We start from the raw sequence: 26,311 nt of genomic DNA, 5'->3' as shown, positions 1-26,311 counted from the left end.
CTGCAGTGTAAACAGAGAATGAACTCTGATGTCATTATACTTACCATCATACTCTGGAAAATAATCAACTAGATGGGAGTACATAATTTTCTCCTCTAATAGATCTTTTTTATTTAAGAATAGAATAACTGAAGAATTCTGGAACCACGGATAGGTGATAATTGTCCTAAAGAGTGCTTTGCTTTCTTCCATTCGATTCTGGAATAAAAAAAAAGAGCAGAATTTTGGTGGTCATGAACTTATTTATTTTATTTTTAGTAACTTCATGCATTTTCGCTTTATTTGGTAAAAGGATCCATTTAATTTTTTGCACTTTCCTGCTGATATAGAAGGTTCAAGTAATTTAACCAAAGTAGTAAGTAAGCAGTTAATTAAATATGCAAACATTTTCCTTCTGCAAATTCAACTGCTGAAGCATAAGTTTTCTTTAAAACGTTAGTCATGAACACGGAAGTTGTAACAGGTACATTTGTAAAGCCTGAGTATGCACTGGTGGTTACTGAAATGTAAGTGGTTAACGGTATGGACAAGTACAGCACCACAAGACATAATAACCAACTCAAGGTCTAATACATTATTTGTTTTACGTGCCTTTGAATATTTTGAGTGTAGAGTTGAGTAGTTCTTAGAGATCAGCCTTAAAATAACTGCAGGAAAATCTGGAACCTGAGAACATTTTGTCAACATCAAAAGTTTATGACATAAATTTTAAAAAATTGTAATTTGCTAAATTTGTTTCTAACATCACTGGATTAGCTTTTAATTCTTTAACTGCTCCTGAAACCACTTTTCATTGTAGCTGAAATGTCAGTAAAGCTGATTCTATCTGTAATACTCTTCTGTCATTGTAAAATATGTTACAACTTGATTAGTTCTGAAGAACTTAAGCTGACATGACGTGGTTAATACAGAGACATAACAAACATGGTTCAAAACTAACTTACTCTTTCATTATTATTTAAAGCTGCAGCACCCTGAAAAAGCCTGTTTCACCACCAAATCGGGCTTCAGAGAATGGTAAGATGAATACTGCCAATTCTGCTGTTGCTGAACCATATAACAATCTGTCAGATAACTCTGACAGTTTTGCCATAAATATATGTTTACTGCCATTAATTTGCATTTCAGAGAGATGAACATAAACATGAACAGGAACTAAAAAAATCAAATAAACTTAAAACAACAAAACAAAAAACAAACTGCAAATCAATTCAAATTTGTAGAAAAAGTTGATGATTTGGTCTCATATATTACCCTAGGATCTTCATGTTATTTATTAAACTTTATTGCATGTTGTTGTGGTGAGTGAAAATAAATAGCTGAATTTATAGACTAAGAAACTAATGTGAGGAATAAAATATTTGCTTTCACGCACTCAGATCTCATGACTCGTATTGATTTTAATCATGCCAGGATTTCATTCTGAAAGGAGAAAAACTCAAATGTCAACACAGCTGAACATATAAGTCCTTAGACTAATTGTTAATCAGGCCATATTTTCTTCTCAACGTTCTATGCAGACCTCTTCTCTAAACAAGACCTTACAGAAAGGCAATGGGAACTACCGAGTTTTCACTTTTATAACTTGTTGAAAAAGAGAAGGCAAAGTAAACTTACAAACTACTGGTTAGATTATAAATATTTACCTAAACTCCTTAATTCTTGTTATCTTTTAATGTGACACTCAGAAGGTAAAACAGCATAGTGTCTCAACTAGAAGTGTTCTTTCACAGTAGATTTATAAGCTATTGATAACTTCTCAATAAGAAAAGTGCAAGGAAAACACAGACTAATTACCTACCTAGACAAAATGTTCCTGATTTACACAAAAACCTTTCAAACAGACTGTAATATTTTCACCCACAATGCTGTTTTTTTCCCATATATACACAACATAGAATTGCAAAGACAAAATAAATAGATCTGTTTGGATAAACTTATGACCCTTCCTCCAGCAAAGCTCAAGAAAACTGTGTTTTGCAAACACTGTTATTAGCCCCAGAGCACATTTTCACTTTCTGTTTGAAAGGGATGCCAAACAAGATGAAGGAGGAAATGCAGGCAGACTAAAGCCGCATTGACATCAAACCTAGAACAAATTTTGGCACCCAATAAGCTAAAAAAATGAACTCTGTAATAATTGCTACATATCACAAAAATACCATGAAACATATACAACCAAGACAAAAATACTGTGTCTTCAGTATAAGATGAGCATATCTTATATATTAATTATTAATTCTGTATAAAATGAATTGAAATACACAGTCAATTTTTTCCTATTACTGATTTATAAATGCCACTCAAGTCCTTTCATAGTTGATTTGAGGCATCTGACTTAAACCTCTCCTTGACAAGACATGTAATAAAGGTTTCACTCAAACAAGAGATTAGAGAAAAAGCAGGTTTTCATGATTTCAAAAATAGTTCAATTAATTTACAACCTATCTGTGTTAAAACAAAAAAAATACTATACAGAAGGAAGTGTAAAGAAGCTGCAGCAGAAAAAATAATGCAATATGCTGGGGAAAATACAATGCTTATTCTTAAAAATCAGTAGCCTATGGAATGGCACAATGCTTTTTTTTTTTGGGATCATGTTAAACATTAACCAAGAAGAGAAACGGGAGAGTAACCAGCTTAGGTATGCTAACTAAGCTCCATATTTGGGAAGTACCACCAGTTCATCATGCAGTCAGCTGTAACTTTTGGGTCCATGATGACCAGAGGGATCCCCAAGACAGAAGGATGTATGTGCAAAGAGGAGGGGACATATGTTAATCATTTTGAGGAAATTATTATCATAAGTATTTTTCTTCTGGGAAAACCAACGAATATATATGTAAAAAATGATATATAAACAGGAGCTTTTCTATTCTCCGTATGCACAATTTGATTGGAAGTATTCCCCGTGCATCCGGCACCAAATAAAGAATACTTGCTTTCTAGTACTGAAATTGTTATGCTAGAGAATTTACTTTTTTGACCATTTTTCTGTAACAAGACAGTAAAGTGTCTTGCACACCACATGGTAGCTCCATCAAACAGTAATTATCTCAGTATAGAGATTATTCCAAAGTGTACGTCACTACAAAATGGCCCTTACTGCAATTCCATCTGCAGAATGACGTGAACAGCAGGGAATACGACACTGGGAAGGCTGAAGACACATTTTCTAAGAAGTTGGCAAAGGATGACAAGTTGTCTAAATTACTTAAGAAAAAGGTCACTCTCATTAAGATCCATAATTGACAGATCTATGAATTTCCCTGATCCTTCTCAAGGAAGAGCCCACACAACACTATGTTCTGCCTTTACAACAGAAATATGGAAAAAAGAATTAGGCTAACACCGGTTATTTTCTCTGAATGTATGCCACATTGCAATGCTCCATAAAGAAATACGCCTTCATAAAAGATACATGTAATAAGACTGTAGTATTAGACATTTAAAAGAAATCAGATTAATATCAACATTCACTTTTAAGTAGTTCTTCCCAAGAGCCAAGCTTCTAAATTCTTTGCACTAAGATATTTGGGCATCATTATTTGGAGAAGAACGTTGCCTTTATGTCACCAGAAACTACTCATTATAAAATCAGAAACAGTAACTTAAATTTAGCTCTAAAATCAGAATCTTCATATAACAATACGACTATCCAACACACATTCAGGGCCTGTCTACCTGAATGGTTTCCAAGTAAAGTCTAGGTCCACTAGAGGTAAAAACACTACAATTACATGATGGTAGTTACTATTTATAACCTAAGAGAACACAAAGGGTATGATTATGTACTTACACATTAGAAGGGATGCTGCTGCACTTTAAGTACCATTCCACATGAATGAGTAACAAACCCTCCTATAATTGGTTAAAATGTAACCATCTGACAGTGACCGTCACACATCTTGGAAGGCCTGGTAGGCAGGAAGGCATCTCTGAAGTTTGCCTAGGTTAGTCATTCACTTCAGTAGGACTAGTGACACATGGGAGCATGTCAGTCATGGCTTTGCCTGGGGAAGTCTTGAAAGCCTGTACAGATTGATTTGAGGAACTCTTTCATTTCCCTTTCCACCTGCTAAACTAATCCCCAGGGGAAAAATGTTCCCTCACATATAGCCTGAACCTCTCAAGCCACAACCTAGTTATATTGTTCACCTCAAAAAGTTCAGCTCCATGGCACCCCTGCAATTCCACAAATATTTGCTGGCAAGTATTAGTGTCTTGCTCACTAGACTAAACAAGCTCAGGTCTCTCACCTTGTCTTGGGCATGCGCTCCGGACCCTTCATGCTTTTCCCAACAGATTATGTGACAATGAAACTGCATATATAAACCCTCTGAAAATTATTTCAAAGGGAAACTAAAGCAAATTGTGTTAAGGATGGTGAACTGACATTTTGATATTTTGTCAGATATGTACTCTATAGATGTTTTGCAGGAATCGAAAGATGGCCTAGAGATTTTCAAGTAGATTTTATCTGCCTAAGCAGATGAAGCAATACAGGTTCTCAGTTCATCATAACAGATCAAATGTTCTAAGATGGTTTTGTTATTTCATTTTACTATGACTCATGGATTAAGCAAAAAGTAAGAAGCAATTTATTTTTTGACTAATCAATCTCCGCTTAACCTTCTGCAGCCTTTATCTCTCTGTTTATCCAATTTTTTTGAACCATTCCGCTTTTATGGATGCCACAACAGCTAAAACAATTTTTGTGAAAAAATTAATTTCTTCAGCAATACTGCTTATTAACCTCTAAGGTTTCTCCTAAACTGATTTTCTGTTACCAGGAGCTCACTCCTTTGCATGCTCACTGTTTTCCTTTTCTTAATTATATAGGTAACATTATTGCCATAATATTTTTAATCAATTTAATTACCAAAAGTCTGACATGATATGGTTGAACTACTGTTCTAAAAAACACTTATTTACAAGTTGCACTTTTCTTATGTAAAAAACAGTTTCACGTTACAGTAATTTTACTGAAAGTAGGGATAGGATTACAAGGGGGTACAGAAAGAGTTCAGCATTGGGGACCTGACCTTCTGTCAGATGCAATGTGAAGGAAGCTTTGCCAAACCAAGCACGACATTGTGGCTCTTCAAAAAAGGAACAGCAACAGGAGGGGGCAGGCAGTATTTAACAGTTTGTCCAAGTACCTGATTTCATTTTATGAGCCAGTTCTACCTCACCAAACTGCTTCCAGAAAAATCTTATTTCACTTTCAATGGAAAAGGCTGCAGATAAAACTTGTGAATAATTACTGTACAGAAATGTGCAGCTGGAGCTGGCTAAAGGCTTTCTCAGTAGCCAAAAGCCATTCTCAGCAGTGAAGCCAACTTTCAACAGCAACCATGTCCAACAGCAGCAAGAGTTCATCATAGCCTCCCTGGCTTTGCACAGGGAAAATTACCAGGAAAATTACTGTTTCACCATCACCCAATATCTGCTGCTCTGGGCAACTTCCCTGCTTTGCTTTTGTCTGCACTCAGTCCCAAATTCCATAAAAACATATTGATATTGCCAGCTATTCCTCCATTTTTCTGATATACAGATGCCAGTAAAAAATTCTCCCATATTTCACACAACCTGACACAGTTGCCAGTCCAGTTTAAAAATACCTTATGAAACAGAATAAGAAATACAGCAGACAAACTCCAAAATTGAGTAGAAATTTGTTAACTATAAACAGATAATATAATCTTGACAAGATTACTCCAATTTTTTAATAAACATCAAGAAAAAACACTGTACTTACTAACGAATCACAGGACTGTCTAGTTTTATGACTAGAAGCAAGCTTTAATGAAACAAAAATTAAACGAAATTTCTTTCTACCATGTACCTCTTGTTATAGACAAGATTTTATGTTGAAATGTTTTTCTATGAGAATTAAACACTATCACAAACACAACTAAATGTATAAATCAAGTTTTCACACATTTTTATTCAAATGAAAACTCTTCCTTAATTTTTAATGGATTAAAAAGGAATATATTTCCTTGCACTTTCTTTTTTCTTTTTTTTTTCTTTTTCAATACCTACACTTTCAGTTTTCATGTTAAAATGAAGAATTTCTAGTTTGGATTTATGTATTGAAATTCTCCTTGAATATGCTATTACTCCTGCAATTAGAGAAATAACAGAACTGGCATAATTTATAAGCACCAGATTCTAAAACACCAAATCCCCTGAAAAATACCTGAGGAGTACAAAAATAGCATATAAGAGCTGTATCAGCTGGTACCCAGAGAAGGGAAAGCAACATTTCCCATCTAACAAACAGTGCTTTGACAGAAAAGACTGAGTACAATACTAATTTGAAACAACAGAGAATGCAGTAGTGGAGTTTCACATATTACTGTCTTTAGGATTGTCTACAGTGGCATCTAGTGGGTGTACTGTATCTTACACAGTGAACAAAAAATGTAGCAATTACTTGCTCCTGAAAAAATTGTCAGCAATTTAGATACTCTCTGTTAACACAATCAGGATTTCACATATTCCCAGGGACTACGTTTTGTTGAAATGCTGTGATAGAGAAGGTGGCGAGGAAGTAAATAAGATGCATTTTTCAGTGGAAAAACTTGTACTGCATATATAACTTGTGTATGCTGATTAAAATGCTTATTTGAGTGAGAGCACATTCAGAGATGATAACTACAGAAAAGTAGGTACTGACACAGGAGAGCTTCAGAAGAAGAGCAGAGGTTAGTACTCCAGAAGTTGTTTGGTGTCACAGTAATTTACTATTTTAATTGACAAAGTCTTGTGTGAATGTTTCTGTGTGAAAGTCTGTATCAACTAGGAATGTCTCCATTACCCAAGTAAGACTCCCAGCAATTATTTTAGTGGAAGCAATGTTGCACAGAAAGACCTACAGTGTATTTATTGGCTAAAAATTTGATACAGTTGCTGTGCAAAAGTTAGGAAATAACAGAGGAAATCAGGAAGTGGGAGGTAAGTGCAGAGTCCTCAACTATGTAAAAAAGTAAACACAATAAATCAAAACTGAAACTGCTTCACATTTTTTGTCACCAGTACGAAGTATAATCTTGCAGCTCTACTGCTGCAAACTAAAAAACTACAGTGGTTGTATAAATATTTTGCTAAGTAACTCAAACGCAGTGAGAGGCAACTTCAAACACAAAGCTCAGGAATAATTCCTTTATTTTGTTCACTAGTCTTGAATCTTTCTGCAAACAAGCCTGGAAAATAAAGCTGCTGGTAAAGGACTGGGAAAACATCTCTGTAGATGAGAACTGTATTTCAAATGACCTGGAAGAGGAACTCTCACCTCTCCAACACCTTGAATTTGCAACACTGCACTGGCAAATACGTGACAATTTTATGTACCCAGCAGAGGCACAGGAATTGTCAGCTGAAATACATCAAATCAACATATTCAACAGCCACCAAAACACAAAAACAATGTCCAATACCAAAATGGTCAATAATATGGTCAAGAAGCCCATGGTCCACACATTGCTGTTAAGTGTTTTTGAAATTAAAAAATGGCTCTTAGATTATTTTTCATGACATAACATGAATGCCAGAATAATCAGGTTTTTATTAAAATCTAAATATATTTGAGAAAAATAAGTGAAAATATTTTAAAATTAAATTGTCACTGAGTAAAGCTCTTTTCTGAACAGTTCTGACATTGGTTATTCAGAAAAAAAAAAAAAAAGTGTCAGTCATCTTTGCCAGCAATTGCTGCCAATAGCAACATTTACCAGCAGCATTTCTGGCAGCCTCTGTAAGCCAGATCATGATTATTCAACCTCCCGTTTCCATTATGAACCACCCACTTTAACAAAAGAGAGAGAGGCTCTGACTCTTCCTTATGCAAATCTTTCCCACATTCAAAAGGTTCTTTATCCACAAGCCAAAAATAAATATGCACTTGTGTGAACAGGTATGAACAGAAACAATACATATAGCAACAAGATCTGGCACAGGTGTTATTTTCTCTAGTTATCAAATGAGCAATCAGCTCTGGAGACTTGATTTCCCATAGGAAAAAAAATAATTATGAAGGCCATTTGAGGATTTTCATTCTAACTGGGAGTTCATATTATCCCTCTACCCTATGCTCAATTGTTTTGGACTGCTGGTTGTTGATGAAAACCCAGCCAGCTGAAGCATTACATTTATTCACAATGTAGACAAAGAGAGGTGCTCTGATCTCAGAATTGTTTTCTTTCAAACTTCATGTTATGCCATGTATGACTATGTGAATAAGGAACACAAGGCGCTGAAGAAAAGTGAGAGTATGCATAGAGGTGAACATCAAGATAGTTTTGATGAAAAAATGAAATTATGTTGTTCACATAATTGCTTCCATAAGGAGTAAAAGTACTCTGAACTCTGTGGCCTCATCCCATTTCTTATTTTTGTCCCACATTAAAAAAAAGTGTGACTGGAACATTGTACCAACTTGTCACTCATTAACAGATATCCACAGATGAACACTACTCATCCTGCTCAGACATATTTTTGCTCAGATTCAAAATGTAAGCATGTATGCCTGCGTCTACATAGATGTATACACACAAATGAGTTAGTAAAGATACTTATCCTGGGTTTCATGCAATTATTTTAATGTAATTTTAATAAATTAGACTTTAACTGAAATATTTTTTAACAAACCAAGCAATATTGATCCTTTCTACTTGGAACAACCTAAGAATAACAAAATTTTCCACTACTCATAATAAGAGCGCCATTATTCATTTGCAGCTATGGCTGAGATACCGAACTCCTAATTTTCTTAATATCCTGTTTTGCCTTCATACAAGTGTTACTTCTGATAAAATACTTCTGATAAAGTTCTTCAGTGTAAATTAAGTACTGCAAAGGTAACTACATTAATGCACATATCCACTGTCAAATAAAGCATGGTTCCCTAGGGTATTAAAGAAGCTATGGCAAAACCTTATGGCATGACTACAAAGATGCTCCCCAAAGAAATGAACAAAAAAAATCTCCTTTCACATGTCAAACTATAGCTTTTCTAGAATCAAAGAATTTATGTTAGAATGAATGCATGGAAGTCAACTGGTACAACTCCTTGCTCTCAGCAAGAAAATTTTTGTCATGAGATTAGGTTCCTCATGGCTGTGTCCAGTCAAGCTTCAGAAGTCTCTCTCCAGGATGGAGAGCCTACCACTCTAAGTCAAAAATTCTACTTCACTCACTCCTACGTAGATACATCATCTTTGAGCCCTCAGATCTACGAACACACCAAGTCAAACACAGTTTTACTGTAAGACACTGTATTTACAAATTATTAGGACACTAGACCGCTTTGATGAGTACCCCCTTGAATTAATGAAAGATTTGTGCAATGGTTATTGGAAATGTTGCACAAGTCATCTCCAGATCTATGGATTCTATTCACATCTCAAATTACAAATGTTATGCTTTCCTACTTTTAGTGCCACGCAAACATTTGGTACTGATACATGAACCTGCTATTCTACATTTCAGAAACTCTGAAGACTTGATGGGGATCACATCTCCTAAGTAACAGCCACTGCTTTAAAAGTCTGTAAACTCAGGATAAAAACCTGTAAAACTATGGGATGCTGAATACAGAATGAGAGGGCATCAAGTTACAGCAGAAGAACTCTCAACAATGCAAGCAGCAGCCTTTGCACAAACCTGGCTGCTAAACCACTGTACGTCATACAGCAGCAGTGGAGCAGGTTTAGACAAGTTTCTGGGAAACTCCTTCTGTTCAGGATGAAGAGAATGGTGCCACATGCAAAACTTTTAGCTGGAATATTTCAAAAGTGAATAATCAAGACTGGAACAAAAAAGATTCAATCTGGTTATCATACCAGGTTAGGTGATGCAGGTCCTTAAAGCAGACAAGCCATTTGGTTCTATGTCATAAAGAACGGAAAGTCAGTGGAGAGATCAACACAAAGAAAAACCAAGAGGATGGGGAAATTACTTTTATGGCATCATTTTTTTTAATGCCCACTGAGCCACATGGTATTTGTCAAACTCATAGAAAAGACAGATCCTAGAAAACAGTTTAATATGTGTGAAAGGAGGAGAAACAGAAAGTAATGGCACTATGAGACACAGCTCAAAGGGAGAGAATCATAGAATCGTTTAGGTTGAAAAAGTCCTTTTAAGATCATGTGACTAGGATTTCGTAAGCCAAGGAATCAATTTTTCTATTACTTTAAAAACTCAGAATTCTTAAGCTATTCCTGCTTGCTTCATACACTACAAACCCTTTCAGCAAGAACTACAATCTGGGATCAAACCTATAAATAAATACATTAATTATAAGGAGGTGGTACTTTCTATAAAACTTTATTGCGAATTGGATGACAGCTCTGATGATTAAAGACAACGGAAGGAAATACTGTTTTAAGAGAAATTCTACTACATATTATTATATTAAAACTAACAATTTTGATTGCAGCTAAATCAAATTTAATTTATGAAGATGTAGTACAAGCTTTAAAAAGGCTTTAAAACATAAGCTGTTATTTAAAAAGTGCAAAACTCAACAACAACCTCCTCTTACCAAGGAGGCTCATAATTTACCTCCAATTCCGTTAGAACTTCCTATTTTTCTTTTTTTTTTTTTTTTTAAACCAAATGTATTGGCTCTGATCAGAATAATTCAAACTGGCATTTTCCCCCAATATATTCTGTGTAATGGATATTCAGAATACTCATACTGATTTACGTCTACAAATTATCTTCCAGCAATGCATACTTCATGCTGTCTAATGCCTCTGTTGCTTTGCAACCTCTGACAATAGGAAAGACCGTATTTGCTTTGTGACAGTTTGGAAAATTCTAATTTTCACTTGGCCTATTAATCCATTCATTTAGTTGAACTGAGGAAATTGTATCCTGTCTTCCCTGGTTTTGCTCTGAGAACAGTAATGAAAAAAACACATGCCTACATAATCACCAAAGAGTTATCTGAAATGTTATATACTTTAAGATTTTCAGTGTGCTAATGTGGAAGAAAAATATGCTCAAGTTTCAATAAATACTTTGCTATTTTCAAGTATTTAATTTGTGCAAAGAGTTTCTTCTTTCTGAAAGAAAGAAGCTATACTATTATGTCTCCAGTTCTTCCATAATTACAAGTGGTTACTGGTTCTCTTGCAAAGCTGGAAATCATTTTTGCATTTATTGCACTGAGACCCTGAGATTTTATATGTTGAGAGGACCTACCCATGATACATATATAAATGCAACATGTCCTGTAATATCTATTAATATACTTAATCTAGAATGAACCCTTTATTTAAGCAAATAAGTCAATTTTCAACATGGGAAAAGTTCTAAACTGCGATTTTTAATAAAAGCATAAATTTCTCCAGGTCTGCTGTCATAATTTAGCACCAAAGCATGACCTACAGGACATAATATATCATAAATCTATGTACCAGACAGATAATCCCTTAATTTTTTATTTCACCTTTAATTCCACTGGAGTTTTCTGAAAAACTGAAAAGATGAAATAACTGATAATTTAATTTATAACACGTTCTCCTTTGTCACATCACATCACACTGATGTAATATAATTTACAGTACTATTAATGTAATTAGTGTATTATATCCTCTGGCTCAAATTTTGTCCTCATTTTTACCAATGAACCTAGAAAGACTTTCTATTTTTTAAGGGCAGAATGCAGAATAGCTAGCAATCTCTGCTTCTATTTGTATGTTAGAAGAAAGCAGCACTTCATGACTGTACATCAGCTGAAATTTTGCAGGATATGTTTAAATATACCACCCTTATTGATTCTTCCCATTTTGGACTTATGCACCAAAATAAAGTTATGTACAATCTAGACACATCCTTAAGAGAGATGCCATTGTTTCTGAGTATCAGCTTTTAGAGAAATCAGTTAAAATACAATCGGAAGGTCATGTGTGCTTTTCTTCAGGACTGAAACTCCCAACTCTTTAGTTGCAGATCTTTGTCTTGGGAGTTCAATTTCATGAATGTGCCATTTAGAAGTCATCCTACACAGGTCTCTGAATGACGGGCAATTTGAACACTTGTCTTACTTTCAACATATGATGTCCCCTTACACAGTAGTTATAATATATTCCTCAGAACTTCTAATTCTTAACTCCTCCAAAGACACAAAGTCAGAGACAGTTCCCAGCTCCACCTCACACATATCCAATGAGTAAAAGCCCTTGAGAGACATGCACAAATCCTCTCAACACAGCAGAAGCTCATCTGATTTATATTCCAAATGTATTTCTCTTGAATAAGATAAACAAGGGAAGAAATAGACTTACAACTAAGCCTCCACCAGGCACTACATTTTGAAATACAAATGAAGAATCTTCAGGGCTCTAAACCGATTCCATAATGATGAAGGGTCATAAAATTACATATGCACCAAATGGCAAATAATAATTGCTACAGATTTGTATTTAGTAATAAAATGAGCGTAATGAAAAACTGTACTAACTAAAAAGAACGCCACAAATTATTAAAAGTTACAGTTTTCTTTGTAAAAACATATTACAAGGGAAGAGACTTCGGGCAATAACATGCAGTGAACTAATTAGAAAAAGAAAGTAGGCCATCTTACAAAAATCATAGCTTAATCAGGTCATGAAAGAAATGCAAAGGAAATAAGGAAGTAACAGAACACTGTAAATTGTCAAGTCAGATATTTTAATTTCAGTACGAGGCACACAGATCAAAGAAGGATTAAATTCTACCCTAGTATCAAAATGATGACATATGAAGAAAGTAGGGCATTTACACACACTCCCTCACTTTTGTGCTAGAATTTCAATACTGCTTCACAATTTGAAGCTTGTGCTGAAAGTGTGCTGAAAGTATCTCTTGGCTGGTCACCAAAGTCTCCAAGTTAAGTCACTGTCTTCCCTTATGAGGTTGTCACTCTGTAGTGAAGCACAAAAACATTTTTCTGGGAAAAATTTCTTAATTCAAGGTGCCAACACCTTTAAGACCTTTTCCCATATTTCTACCACACTCACATTCAGACAAACCATGCTTTGCTTTATGCAGAGTAAATAAACCCATTTTTCCATTTATTCTGCCCCTGCAATGGTTAGAAATAAAGGAAGAGAAAAGGAAAGGAAGAAAGCAGTGCCCTGGCATACCAACAAAATCTAGATAGACAGGTTACAGTTTGTTGAAAGCCAAAACTTAAGCTGTTCAGACTGGTGCTTATTTCTGAGACTGTCTGGATCATTCCCAGAGCTAGAGTAACATGGACCTAAGGGTGATGGAAAACCTACTAGACTACGCGTGTATGACTTGAAAACAAAAACTGGTCATGATTAAAGTAATGAATATATTTTGAACTAAAAAGGTTCCGAAGTTTTCCGCTGTTCTTAATAAGAAACTCAAATAGTTTAGCAGCGAGGTGAAAGAACCATCTGCAAGAAAGTTTTGACCTCCATAAAGTATTTTGAAAGAGAAAAATCTGAAAAATTAAACCAGTTTTATGAGTAAAGTAATTTTTTTCATAATAGTTGAAAAGTAGTTACAGAAAAACTACCACAGTTTTAGGCATCACTTCAGTCATTGAAGAGCCCAAAGCACAATCTTCAGTCAGATGTTCTATCCAGATCACAACACCTGAACCCTTTTAGCTTATGAGAACACAAAGCATGTATATGCCAAATGATTCAGCCTAGGAAGATAATGCTCTGTCTTCTACAGTGGAGATGCTCTAAGTCATGATCTACACACTGAAGTTATCTGACAAATGAGAGAAAGTGCTGAGAAAGCCACCTGTGTAGAAGAGAATATAGCTAATAAGGAACCAGAGTCTGGTAAATCTCTCCCTACAACACAGCTCCTTTGAGAAATTCTTCCTATGAGGGAGACTATATGAAAACACAGTGATAAACTGCTACAATCCAAAAGTTTGAAAGCTTATTTTGGATAGTTAAAATAGCATTCGAAAATTATTATAACTAACTTTTCTTTATGTGATTTCTAATATATTTTGCTTTGCCTTGTATAATTAAAATGCTTAATACTTGTGTGTTGACTTTGTGGCTACAGAAGAATAATGCAAATAGAAAAAGACAGAACCAGACATTTCTAGTTGGGCTTGAGATGAGCCAAGTCTGACTGAGATCTCTTTATCTCCATGTGACTAGCTGCCAAAATTACAAGAGATGAACTCGGTGCAGACTACATCATCATTTTTCTAAATTCAGTTTTGAATGATACAGTTAATTATATAATTAACATAACAATACTTTTCTTCCCAGAAAAGACTACAAATGTAAAAGCTTTCAGAGCTCCCAGGCTTTTTAAAAGAATGAATCCTGAAGAAAGTTCAACACACAAACATGAATGTTGAGGGACATCTGTTTTACTTTGTTACGTCAACCATTCTCTTAGACATTGTAATCAACATGTATGCAGCCATGAAGAAGATATTTTCAAATGTTTTCTTTCTTCCACCTAACTTTTTTAAGTATGTGCTAGAAGACTTGCATAGGACAGTGCCAGTGAATAAAATTCATCAATGTTTGAAGAGGAACTTAAAATAGCCCTCAGGAAAGACAAAACATCATCTGAACATTGAAAAACCTCCTTACTCTGTAAAACTGCCTGCAAAATAATGAATACTAATGTGCTTTGCCCCCTCAGCTCACCCACTTGCTTAATTCTCTTATCTTCTGAAATAAAAATACAATATATTTCTTACCGTTTAAGTCAAAGGAATGACATTTACTACCTCAGGGTCTGTTCCAGCAAGGAATCTCTAAATGTCATCTTCATTTACACCACTTATTATTGTACCTCCACTCATAACACTAACTGCACAAACATTTATCTATATTCAGTTGCATTCCCCTTCAATACAAAATCGACAAGAGTTCTTTGAATCCTCCATGGAGTAGATCAGCTTTGCCATATTTGAAGATTGATCCCCTCCTTCCCTTTGATCCCTATAGTGCTTCTCACGCCACTGAGTACAAGTTGTGCATGACTGCTCATAGACGCATTTAAAAAACACCTGGGACTGGACAAGTGAAGGTATTTTTTTTTTAAAACTGGTGGCTTTTGCTGATAATTGCTTACCTCATTATCTGACTCCACAAGCACTTGATCATATTCACTAAGAGCTACTAGGAACATGATAGACGTGACGTTTTCAAAGCAATGTATCCATTTTCTTCTTTCTGATCGCTGACCTCCTACATCCACCATTCTGTAAAATTAACATCCACATCAACTCCATGAGTACCTTAACAGATAAACACACAATCACACACATAATGACAACATTCAAGAATTTAGTTAAAACCACAGTTTGGTTTGGTTTTCCTAATTATTTTTCCCATTGATATTTAATAGAATCTGTTGTAAGTAGATAGTTCATCATATTTGCTTTAAGTCTGATTTGGTTTTTGTATTTAAATTAATGTGGGACTCAAACCCCTCAGAATTATGAGATATGAAGGTCTCGTGAGCTACGACTTGGCAATGTATGCCCTGTGTATTCAGCAGAAACAGATGTCAATAGAACAGACTCAGTGGACTGCCTTTTTCTGCCCACATTACCAGAATCAAAATCTCAATTTGTTAAAGCCGTCCCCTTTTAAGTAAATAGAATACAATATGTACCTACTAAAATTTTTGATAGCAAAATTAAAACTCATGTTTGCGGCAGTATATTCCCACTTCATCCCATGTCTCAGTGAAAGCACAGGTGTCTAACTTGCAATTATTTTTTAAACAACTGTACTTGCACTAAGGTAGGGTGATTTCTCTTTAAAGAAGAGTAATTTCACTCTAGAAGTCATCTACACATGTGATAACTTTTTATTCCATAATTTACATGAATGACAAAGACACATGATTTTACTTTCAGATTACTACTCATTACTTTGACACATTTTATGGAAAATACGAACTATAGGTTTTCTATTAGTAATACCTTCAAAAATAATAGACCCAATTGTCTTTGATCCTTCTGACATGTTTAATGTCAGTTCCTTATTAAATGTGGACAATTACACGAAAATAAACTGACCTAATTCAAATTTTAAAAATACAGAATTATTGCTTTTTATGCACTTCTAAGCAATGTCCTATACTTGCCATTACTAACATAAAAGGAAACAAAAGAAACAAGCAAATGGGTGTTAAAACTTTTTTTTCTACCTGAAAATGACGCTTTGTAAGTCGAATGGATATTCAATGATCCCTGTTGTTGGGACTCGAACTCTGAGCACATCCTGCTGAGTTGGCAGATAGGTGGAATCTGCTATGCGGTCCAAGTCATTAAGATAGCTATAGACAGGGAGAAACAACAGGAATGCTAGACAGTGACACCATCATCCCACTGAGGAAAAGAGAAAGGAAAATCTGGGAACGGAAATAGGCTGTGGGGTAGAAAGAAGTACAACAGAAAAAAAGAACATTATCGGCAGAAAAGAGGGGACAAACTACAAAAAATGTACTCCATCCCCACTTACATAGCTTCAACAGCAGGGTAGCATAATTATCAGGGGTTTTTTTTATGCAACTTGGCTTTCACATGTAAATTCGCCACAGTTTTTAATCGCATAATTCTAGGAAATTTAGAGACATAGTATTATACAACATGTGAGAAATATAAAATTGCATGGTCTTACTAGAATATGTAACATATTTTTTGATATTCATGCTGCAGTGTCTACACACACCTGGATAAACAAACATGAACCTTCCAAAGAGCAATGAACTGCTACAGAATACTTCATTACCAGTTATAAAATGGCAGGAGGATAAATGCCACTGTTTTGAGACTAAGTTAAAATGCACTGTCAAATTAAAAAATTCTCCTATTATCAAATCCTATTATCAGAAGGCAGCACCAGCATTTTGTGGGATCTCTGCCCCCGAAGTTCTGCATTCACACTGAAACTTCTGATTAGGTTAATAGGCCTGCAGTACATAAAATACACTACAGCTGGCTATAAAGCACTGAAGTTTTAATTAACTGTCATTAAAGACATCCCTCAAAAAAGAAGTGTAGCAATATGTGTGTGATAGCCTGTTTGGGTCCAGGAGCTGGACATCTCAAGAAGTCAGTGCACAATGCACCTTATGCTCTCCCCATGGTAGACATCTGGAAAAAAGACTGCTGCAGGAAATTAGGTTCTTTGGCATTTGGCTAGCTCACAGCAGAAGAATGACCGAGAGTTAGCTGTTGAGAAGATAAATTAATCTAGGAATACCCTCATTCACTCTAGGGGATGAGAGCAATGGTCTTGTAATATATTAAACGATGATGAAGTGTCACCAAGCTCTGAACATGTTCTTCCCATACTAATTTGTAAAGCTGTTTAAAATAAACCCAGAAAAGAAATAATCAGTCTTATTCTTGATGTTATGAATTACTTCTTAATGAAATAGTGAGAAGACATTATCCTGAACAATGACAAAAATAAAAGTTTGATTTCTACCTTACAGTAAAAATACAGATGAATTACTAAGTTAGCTCTGGAAAGGAGCCAAATTATTACCGGCTCAGTTACCAAATTTTACTATCAAATTTCCCTCACTATGATTTTATTCATGAAATATCAATCTGATAGTAAGCACCTAATATGAGAAAGATGTATTAAACACTGTATCTCAGGTAAATCAGAAGCTACTACTATGAAAATGTTTTCTGAGAACTGATTAGTTTTCAGCAATAAGAAAAAGGTTTGAGAGTATGAGCCCATGATCTGCCCTCAACTTTTTTTACATAAAAAGCAGCATGAACAAGCCCATCATCAGTTTGTTGGTGGAAAAGAAAAAAAAAAGTAAAAGTGAATGAGATCCATAACCACAACAGTAAGAAATTGATGGAGACCCTGAACTAGCTTCTTATTTATATTCTTTTATATATATATATATATATATATAATATATATATATTTATACTATTATTTATATTCTTATATATTATATAGTTTTATTTTGTGACTAAATTTCTGAAGCAGATAAAGAAGCATTGCTACAGTAGTATTCACAAAAGCAGGAGAATTTTAACTGAATAAACTGGCAGGTGGAGGCCTATTTTCACAATTGTCTCATTGCATTCCTTTGACAAGCTTCAGCTCTAGTTTCCAAGTTGAGCCTGATTACTACACTTCTGCACAGCTGACATGTTACGAAGGTATCTGGTAATGCATATCTGGCTGATTTTAGAAAGGTGATAAAGCAAAGGGATACTATTAAATTGCTAAATCTCATTTCTGTTTCTAGAAACCATTAAACAAGCAAATGAAGTGTTTTGTTTTGTTTTGTCCTAACACAAATCACTGACATCACTAAGTTTCAGAAGCATTACTTTATCCTTAAAAATACTTACTTTTTCCTTGTTCCCATTCAATTATGCTCTGGTTCTGCTCATTCAATAAATAAACTCAGGTGACACTATCTTTTCATTCATTTCACTCAAAGCACCTTACACAGTCTATACACTTCACAGAGGAGTCCTTTCGCATCCTTATGGAATCCTGTTTTTTTTTCCTGGATTTCTTAACAAATCAAAGGATGTTGGGTTGTCTAAGAACTGTCCTGAATTATGCATTCAAACCCAGAATCAAGGAAGTAGTGTTAAAACCAGCACAAGTATCTCATAGAAAAAAAAATCAGAAGCATGCACTAAATCCTTTAAAAATAAAATCTTTGTGGCAATCAGAATAAAATCTTTGCGGCAATCAGAATCAGAATCTACAGCCCAACAAAAGCAATTTGGAAAACATCCTGCATGTTTTTGTTTTCTGATAATGATATTTAGCCCCTACCACTTTTTCTTAAAACTTAATAAACAATATAAAATTTGTTAATAAACACATTATTTTATCAATTTATTTAAATGAAAATATTCCAAATTACTTCTAAATTACACAAATATTTCTGAATTACTTCACAAATTACTTCTGAATCTTTTATTATTGCTATTTTAATACTGTGAGCATACAGCAAATAGTCAAGGAAATTCTTTTTAAGGAGAAAAAATTATTTTAAGTTTTGTTTTGTGGCATTTCTTTCTTTTGTGTGTGTTGTTTTTAAATTTTATTTTAACAGAGATACTTCTGCTGAAAAATTACTTGTGCTGGAATTCAGATTTTAATGAAGTTCTGCATTGTTGTTCTGAAGCAAAGGAGTAGGTATTTCCTGCTACTGACAGTTCTGCACACAATTACACTTCCTATGTGTAATATACACCCTATGAGGATATATAAGTTCATGTTCTGCTATCAACTTCAAGGGGATTAAACATGTTTCTAAAAATCAGACTGAAAGCTTTGCCTGCAGCAGCAACACAAAGCTCCCTTCATGACAACCTAAAATCACTGTTTTTAAGTCCCTCTTAAAAATTATGTAATTTCTAAAATAAAGTAACTAATTCTAAAAAATCTATTATAGGGACTGACAAAATGGTTTTTCCATTTTACCCACTGTTTTATGTTACGAAGATTTTTTATATATTGCAGAAGTTAATTTCTCTATTCAGCCAGGTGCAATCTTCCTAAAATGTCGGTGGTAGCAAATCAACACACCTAAGGTTCAACATATTATCACAACTTTTGTATTAAGTGCAAAATGCTACACTTCAAAACCCATAGAAGTACACAGCTAAAATCCAAGACATTTTCTCCTCACAAAGCACAAAAATGGGTTTTTGAATTGCATTAAAAGGGGTGGGGTGACAGTCTGATTATTCTGAACAAGTGGTTTGTTGGGTTGACTCACTATTTCAAAACGCTGAGAGGGAATACATAAGTTGTTACAGATGACTACATAAAAAGAAAAGACAACTGGAATTCCATAAATATTTAAAGATATTACCACTACACACATTTTTCACATACAACTATTTTAACTGTTCCCGTAACATTGAAAATTGGTTATTTGGCTTATCATAGTTTAGAAGTCGCTGTCACAAGAAAGACTTACATTTTTAAACCTTCCTCATGCCAGAAGCGTTGGCTATCTAACCTTTCCCCTCCACATGAAAGTTGAGGCTTAAAGAAATTCTCTGACCATGAGGGAAATGCAGCACTGCATGCATAGCCTTTAAGCACCCTACAAATTATTAAACTAAAAATTTATTTATTTTTATATTACTTTATCAAGTAACAACTTAAAATTAAAACATCAAAACTGCTAGCTGATGACAACTCTTTCCTTCCTTCAACTGTGTTGCTCCAGCCCCACCCTAGCTGTAACTCAGCCCATCCCCAGCTGCCACCTCTTTCACTTGTACAGCAGCTTGATAACACATTTCTGTCAAAATTATTTGGAATACTGAAATTGTTCAAATGAAGGTAAGTTATTTGATGGATATGGCCTGGGATGTGGGAAGTCCATAAACACCAGCAGGAAAGCAGGGTGGAGTTACTTCCTCCACTGTCTTATAAGCCAGGAGAAGAATACTTTTGAAGCCAAGGCTATGAGAAATGTGTCAGGTTTTTGAATGCAGATGGGTGAGGAGTCAAAGAAAATGAAGATTCAGACTGGCTCTTTTGTATATCTGCTTATTAATAAAAGCTGATTCACTGTGGCTTTAAAGCACTTACCTAATGCCGCCCCTGAAGTACTGACAACTACACTGCTCACCTGGGCAAACAAATCCTATGCACAAACAAAAAGTTTAAGCACACAAATAGATATGTGCAGCATATTTTAGGGTAAGTGCCTAACTCGAAATGAATGAACAAATACTGTAATCAGCCTTCAATGCAACTAATTCTTCAGTGTATACTAGAAATTGCTACACGCTCTTGCAAACAAACCGCAAGACTTGACATATCCACAAACTTCCACAAAGAGAGAGTTGCCAGCAATTGCCCAAAACCAGATTACCTCACTTTATTAGCTTCAAAATATAAAGCCATAAGAACAATATGGGTATTGCAAATACGCCATCCTGAGGGCTAGTCCAACAGTGAGTAACCACCAGTGTTACCATGGGGAATTCAGCTGAACTAACAGTAGAAACCATGTAATATATTTAGGTCTCAGCTACATGGTACTCTGAGCTGATTTTTACCACCTGCTAAGAAATCTTACATTGATGAATCACACTGTAGCTATATCGCCTCTCACCCAAACAGTACCTACTCGGTTAGGCGTTAGACAAAGGAAAGCAAATAGGAAAATACGTGGTTCTGAGTAAATTTATAATACAGACCAAGTTTCAGAAATTAATTATACCTGAAATTAGTTTTTGTGAAAATGAATTTTAGTGGCTGCTGAGGTAATTTTCCAGGGGGTTGCTATAGTGACAGGCAGAAGGTGCATTACCAAGGTGATGAGTATGTAATGAGCTGCTGGCTGTGACCCTCCTTTGACGTCAGGAGAAACCGCCAGTGTCTAGCAGCATGCTTGTGATCTGCACACTGACCAGAAACAGAGGAAGACTTTTGTTTCCCAGTCAGCACTAAGAAAGAATTAATTTTTAATTATTTTTAATGCACTTTGCATCACCTAACACAAGATCCAAGCTAGTTTCAGGGAAGTTGTCGGGCTATGGAGATGCTAATGATGCCCTTGAAAGAGAGCGGGTTTCAAAGGTACTGTTTCTCCACATTTCAAAATAAACAGCAGGAGCAGGATCATGGGAGTAGACTGACTGGCTCTGTACATGCCTTTCTCATATAGAAATCAAGCAAGGAAGTAAAACTCCCAACCTTAATAAACAGACCAGAGTTGTTTTAACCAATAAAGTTCTTTAAGACGTTGATATGACTCCCATCATCATGAACAGGTAGTTCAATATTCAGACTTAATTAATTTCTTAGGTCTCCATCACTTACCGAAGGCAGTTCATCAAAACTTACTTGAATTTACTTTCAGAGATTGAGGTCTTGGAGTGCCTTCAACATGGGACAGGCACTTTGAAACACTCTCTTCCAGCCATGAGCTACTACTTAACAGCATCTTTGATCTCAGATTTTGCAAGTAATTATGTGATAAAGTTGCATTTTCTCAGGAATAATTCCATAAGATGAAGTTTAAAGTATGTTCAGTGTATAGCCTAAATAATCAGGTGCAGGCAAGTAAGGCACGGGCAGACAAAAGCAGAAAAGCTACAGCCTTCATCCATCTGTAACATTTGCTTCCCTTTCTGAGGTTAAAAATGAGACTAGTCTACTTATCATTGCTACCTAATAAGTCTTACTACACTGAGCAGGCAAAACCTATGTAGAAAGATGCTGAGTTAAAATTCACTAGCACACTAACAAACCCTGTGCTTAGAAGAAGTCCGCCTGAAAGACCCTGTAAGCACAGGTAAGTCCCCGGGGAGCAGAGTGCCTCTGAAACACACTGCTGAGGAGGAGGGATCTGCCTGGCACCATACCAGAAACACTCCATTAGAAATCTCTAAATAAAACCAAATATGTTGAGATACAGGTAATTATTGTCACTGATAAAAAGGTCAGTATAAAACCAGTAAAGACAATTAGCTATCACCCAGCCAGCAAATAATGTGACTGTTTCTTAGACTATATGGAAAGAATGAGAATATGAGAAAAAGGGAAGGGACAAACCTCAAGAAACTCTACAAATGCTGTTGTTTGACATAAAGTTTGATGGGGGTGATTTCGCTGTAACCACAGCTATAAAAGCAAGCCTTACCAGCAACATTTCATATGCAAATTCTTTCAATGCATTCAACCACAAGTAAGACAGATATTGGTATGATAGAAACCATAAGTGTTTACGTATTTTCAGCCCTAAAGCTCTGAGGTTCAACTCAAAAAAAAAAAAAAAAAGAGAAGACAAAAGAAGTATTTCCTCAATATTGTGACAGTTCATGGGTATTACCCCCTACAAAATATGCAGTTTTATACACATATAGTGGCAGAGTAAGTGAAAATAAAAACTTAACCAAAGCCTATTATTAAGATAATTAGGCAAGACATTCAATAAGATTTGATATATCTCTATCTCTGTCCTTTGGAGTCTGGCTATTCTGGAATCAGGTGGGGCTACACCCCATACTATTGCTGAGGTTACGTGTGGTTTTGCGGGGTTGCGGATGGAGTGTTGGTTTTTTGTTCTACAAAACTCTGAACCGGCTGATGAGATTACCCGTAAAACAAATAGTGCTAATTTTGACCATGTGCAGAAAAGCAAGCTTTGAAAAGCATTTCTTTTCCTGCATTTTTGAGAATGCATACAACTTGCTTGTGTTTCAACTGCACATATACAAAATGCTAAAGCTGCTGTAGCAGGAATTTTCCTGCCTCACAATGCTGCTGGAATAACTGACAAAAGTGTCCTCTTTGCTAACAGGCAGGAGCACAAGATAAGGAATCAGTTTTCAGTGTACAAACCTAACTGTAAACAAGTACCGGCTGTGTTCTCAGAATTTTTGTAGAGGTTTGCGCTTCTGAGCCTCAACACCACCGGTGAAAAATGAAGGCACATTACCAGTTTCCAGACCCATCTAATCTTAATCTAAAGTAAACACAGTAAATCTAAGATCTTTGCAGTGAGTTAGGAAGAATTCTGCATGGTGTTATTATCCTTATTCCACCCAAATCCTACCTAGCTGTCTTCCTCAATTTCCCGCATGGCTAAAAGCCAATCTCAGCGAAGGCTAAAAAATGCAAGTCATCCATTAAAAAATTGCTCATGTAAACTTTTCTTTTTAGGAAATGTGGTGTAAAAGTTATATAGCCATTAAAAACATGTTTGGTACTGCATGAGGAAAGGATCCTGAAAGAAATACATACCCTATACAGCTTTACATAACCCCACTTCCCTTGCTGAATTTTCTGAGTTCTGCTGCATAATCTGAAGTTTTCCTATAGGCAGCAGTGCTTTGGTATGCAGTAGATTCCATGTCCCATCTTTCTTCAGACTTTCCTTTAATGTTTGGGGACTATATGTAAGGCATAAGATATAATTAGCATGGTTCTGCTGCTAGTACTTGATCTTTGAATTTCAGACTTTCACTTTTACTGGCTGTTTCTATCTTACTGTAAACTTTACATAAGTAAGACTGTAAATTGTAAATACATAAAAGCAGAATCTACCATTCTGCAACAGAAATTGCCCCCAAGTATAGCTTTAGGACCTTCAGGTATGATTTTACAGATGAAGGTAAGAAAGAATTACTGAACAGTATTAAAATGTTTGTTTAATATATTAAAATGATGTGCTTATGCATCTTAAAAATTGTGAGTATTTGGTTTTCTCACCACAAACTAGTGACTTCTACACAGATAGCCCACAGACAGTTGTTCAAAATTTGCTGTATCAGTGTCAGCTGCATAGCAGGTCCCAAATCAGGACAGTATGAGCCTTCTGAAAGGCTCATACAAACCCAGTATACTCTTAAGAATTCCCTACATCTTTAGGAAATAAAAGAAAGAATGATTGCTAAAGGCAATACCAGCAAGTGGAGTAAACTGCCTTAGTAAGAACTTAGATTCATACACTGATTTTTCCTCTCGTGTACCTTTAGAGCTACACGCATTAATTCCAGTAAAATACATCTGTTTCAGAAGTGGAACACAGAAGCAAAATGTTACTTTTAGCTGACAGATATGAAGGAATTAATTGTTCAGCTGAACTTATGAAAATATTTAAAACTCAAATGGAATACTGCCATAGGAAAATTACTAAACGACCAAAGCCCTACAACTTCAGTAGTTTCACATAAGGTGAAACTGCTTTACGGAGCACACATAATTAGATTTCATCTCTTTTTCCCTGTTAGCAGTCAGTGATATGCTGAAGATGTCCTCAGAATCACATCCTTGAGCTCTTATTACATGGCAAAACACTGGAATCTGCATTTCTGTACTAACTGTCCAACTAACTCAACTCAAAGATATACACACAGCTGCATAACTGCAGGAACTGAGTTGTTAAAGGTGACAGCAAATGCAAAAGCCCACAAGAATGCCATGGCACATATGGCTAACAAAGTGGTGCATTACAGAGTGGTCCATGAGATACTCACTGAAACAGCTAACACAGTGGGGTAGGAACCTGTGGGAGAATTATATTTAATTATCTGAAGTGCCAGGAAACATAGCCATGGAAGGGAAGCTAAACAGATATTCTCAGTGCTTGTGTAGCAACTAGAAAGTCCTTGACTGAAGGTTCACAATAGCCAAATACTTCCATTTCATGGGGCCAGAGAAAAATGAAGTTAAAATCTGAGCCAAGCAAGGCTCTTGGACACTTTCCAATTCTAAATATTTCCTACATTTTGTTCATGAAGGGCAAGCCCTTAGTGTCATCTTGGGGAAAAATGGTGACAAATCTTTACAAATTCCAATTGCAACCCAAATTCTGTCTCTTTTAATGTCAACACAGAAGACTGTTGCCTCTCCTTTCTTTAGGCTTTGGACAGCCATGATACAATCAGATTGTTGATTAGTAATCTCCTCACATGTGGGTTAAGGTCTTGACACTCTGTACAGCACATACTGAATGTTCTCATCTCACATAGCTACTACTTAAGGCAACCCACAGTGTGTTATTATTTTACATCAGTCTCACACTGTGAACAACATCTTTAAGGGAAGTGGTTTAGCGGCAGTTAAGTGGCTAAGTCATCCTGTAATGTACCTGAGAAGCGAATAACCTCTATATACCTGAAGTCCTCCTGACTTTACCAAAAAGAAGTCTAAAAGTTGATTTTAAAACAACAGAAATGTCCAAGTTGCGGAGCATCCAATGGCCAGGGAAGAGAATGGAATGCATTTTTTGAGCCTCTATGAAGTTCAACTCAACTCCCATGATGCAGGAAATTTTCTTTCTTAGACACTATTACCACCTCTTGTGGTAAACTACACATCAGATGTATTCTTCCATGCTACTACCAGTAGGTATAAAAAGATCACAGGCATAGCTAACAATGATAAAACATGTCCACAGATGGCAGGAAGTGAAAGTATTATGATATACAGGGCATATTAGAAACCTGGAATAGAACTTGGAAACAATAAAATAATAGAACACACAGAGGAAGACAACGTGTAATAACAGAATCATTTAGGTTAGAAAAGACCTCAAAGATGACTGAGTCTGACCCTTGATCAATCATTGTGAGCTAGACCAACAGCATTAAGTGCCACGTCCAGTCGTTTCTTGATCACCTCCAGGAATAGTGACTCCATCACCTCCCTGGGCAGTCTCTTTCAACGCTTAACAACCTTTTTGATGAAGAAATTCTTCTTGACATCCAAACTGAGCATCCCCTGGTGCAGCTTGAGACTATGTCCTCTCGTTCTATTGCTAGTTATCTGTGAGAAAAGGCTGACTCCCATCTTGCTGCAACTTCCTGTTAGGT

The 26,311-nt window shown here is 35.6% G+C and overlaps 1 protein-coding gene across 1 annotated transcript in view; it reads right to left on the bottom strand.

The window, feature by feature from the left end:
• The window catches only part of LOC114071969 (guanine nucleotide-binding protein G(q) subunit alpha-like), a 118,545-nt gene that overhangs the window by 6,549 nt on the left and 85,685 nt on the right, over positions 1 to 26,311 (bottom strand). Inside the window, exons 4-6 of the mRNA XM_027909877.1 lie at positions 16,174 to 16,302; positions 15,088 to 15,217; positions 45 to 198 (exon numbers count right to left, since the gene is read on the bottom strand). Coding sequence (XP_027765678.1) covers positions 45 to 198; positions 15,088 to 15,217; positions 16,174 to 16,302 — 413 coding nt within the window. The remainder of the gene's footprint in view (positions 1 to 44; positions 199 to 15,087; positions 15,218 to 16,173; positions 16,303 to 26,311) is intronic.

This window comes from Empidonax traillii, unplaced genomic scaffold (genome assembly GCF_003031625.1).
Source record: "Empidonax traillii isolate 1590-97213 ecotype Southwest subspecies unplaced genomic scaffold, ASM303162v1 scaffold28:size2823434, whole genome shotgun sequence".
NCBI classification, from domain to species: Eukaryota; Metazoa; Chordata; class Aves; order Passeriformes; family Tyrannidae; genus Empidonax; species Empidonax traillii.
Note: the sequence above shows the minus strand (reverse complement) of the source record. Positions and strands in the feature narration are given on the sequence as shown.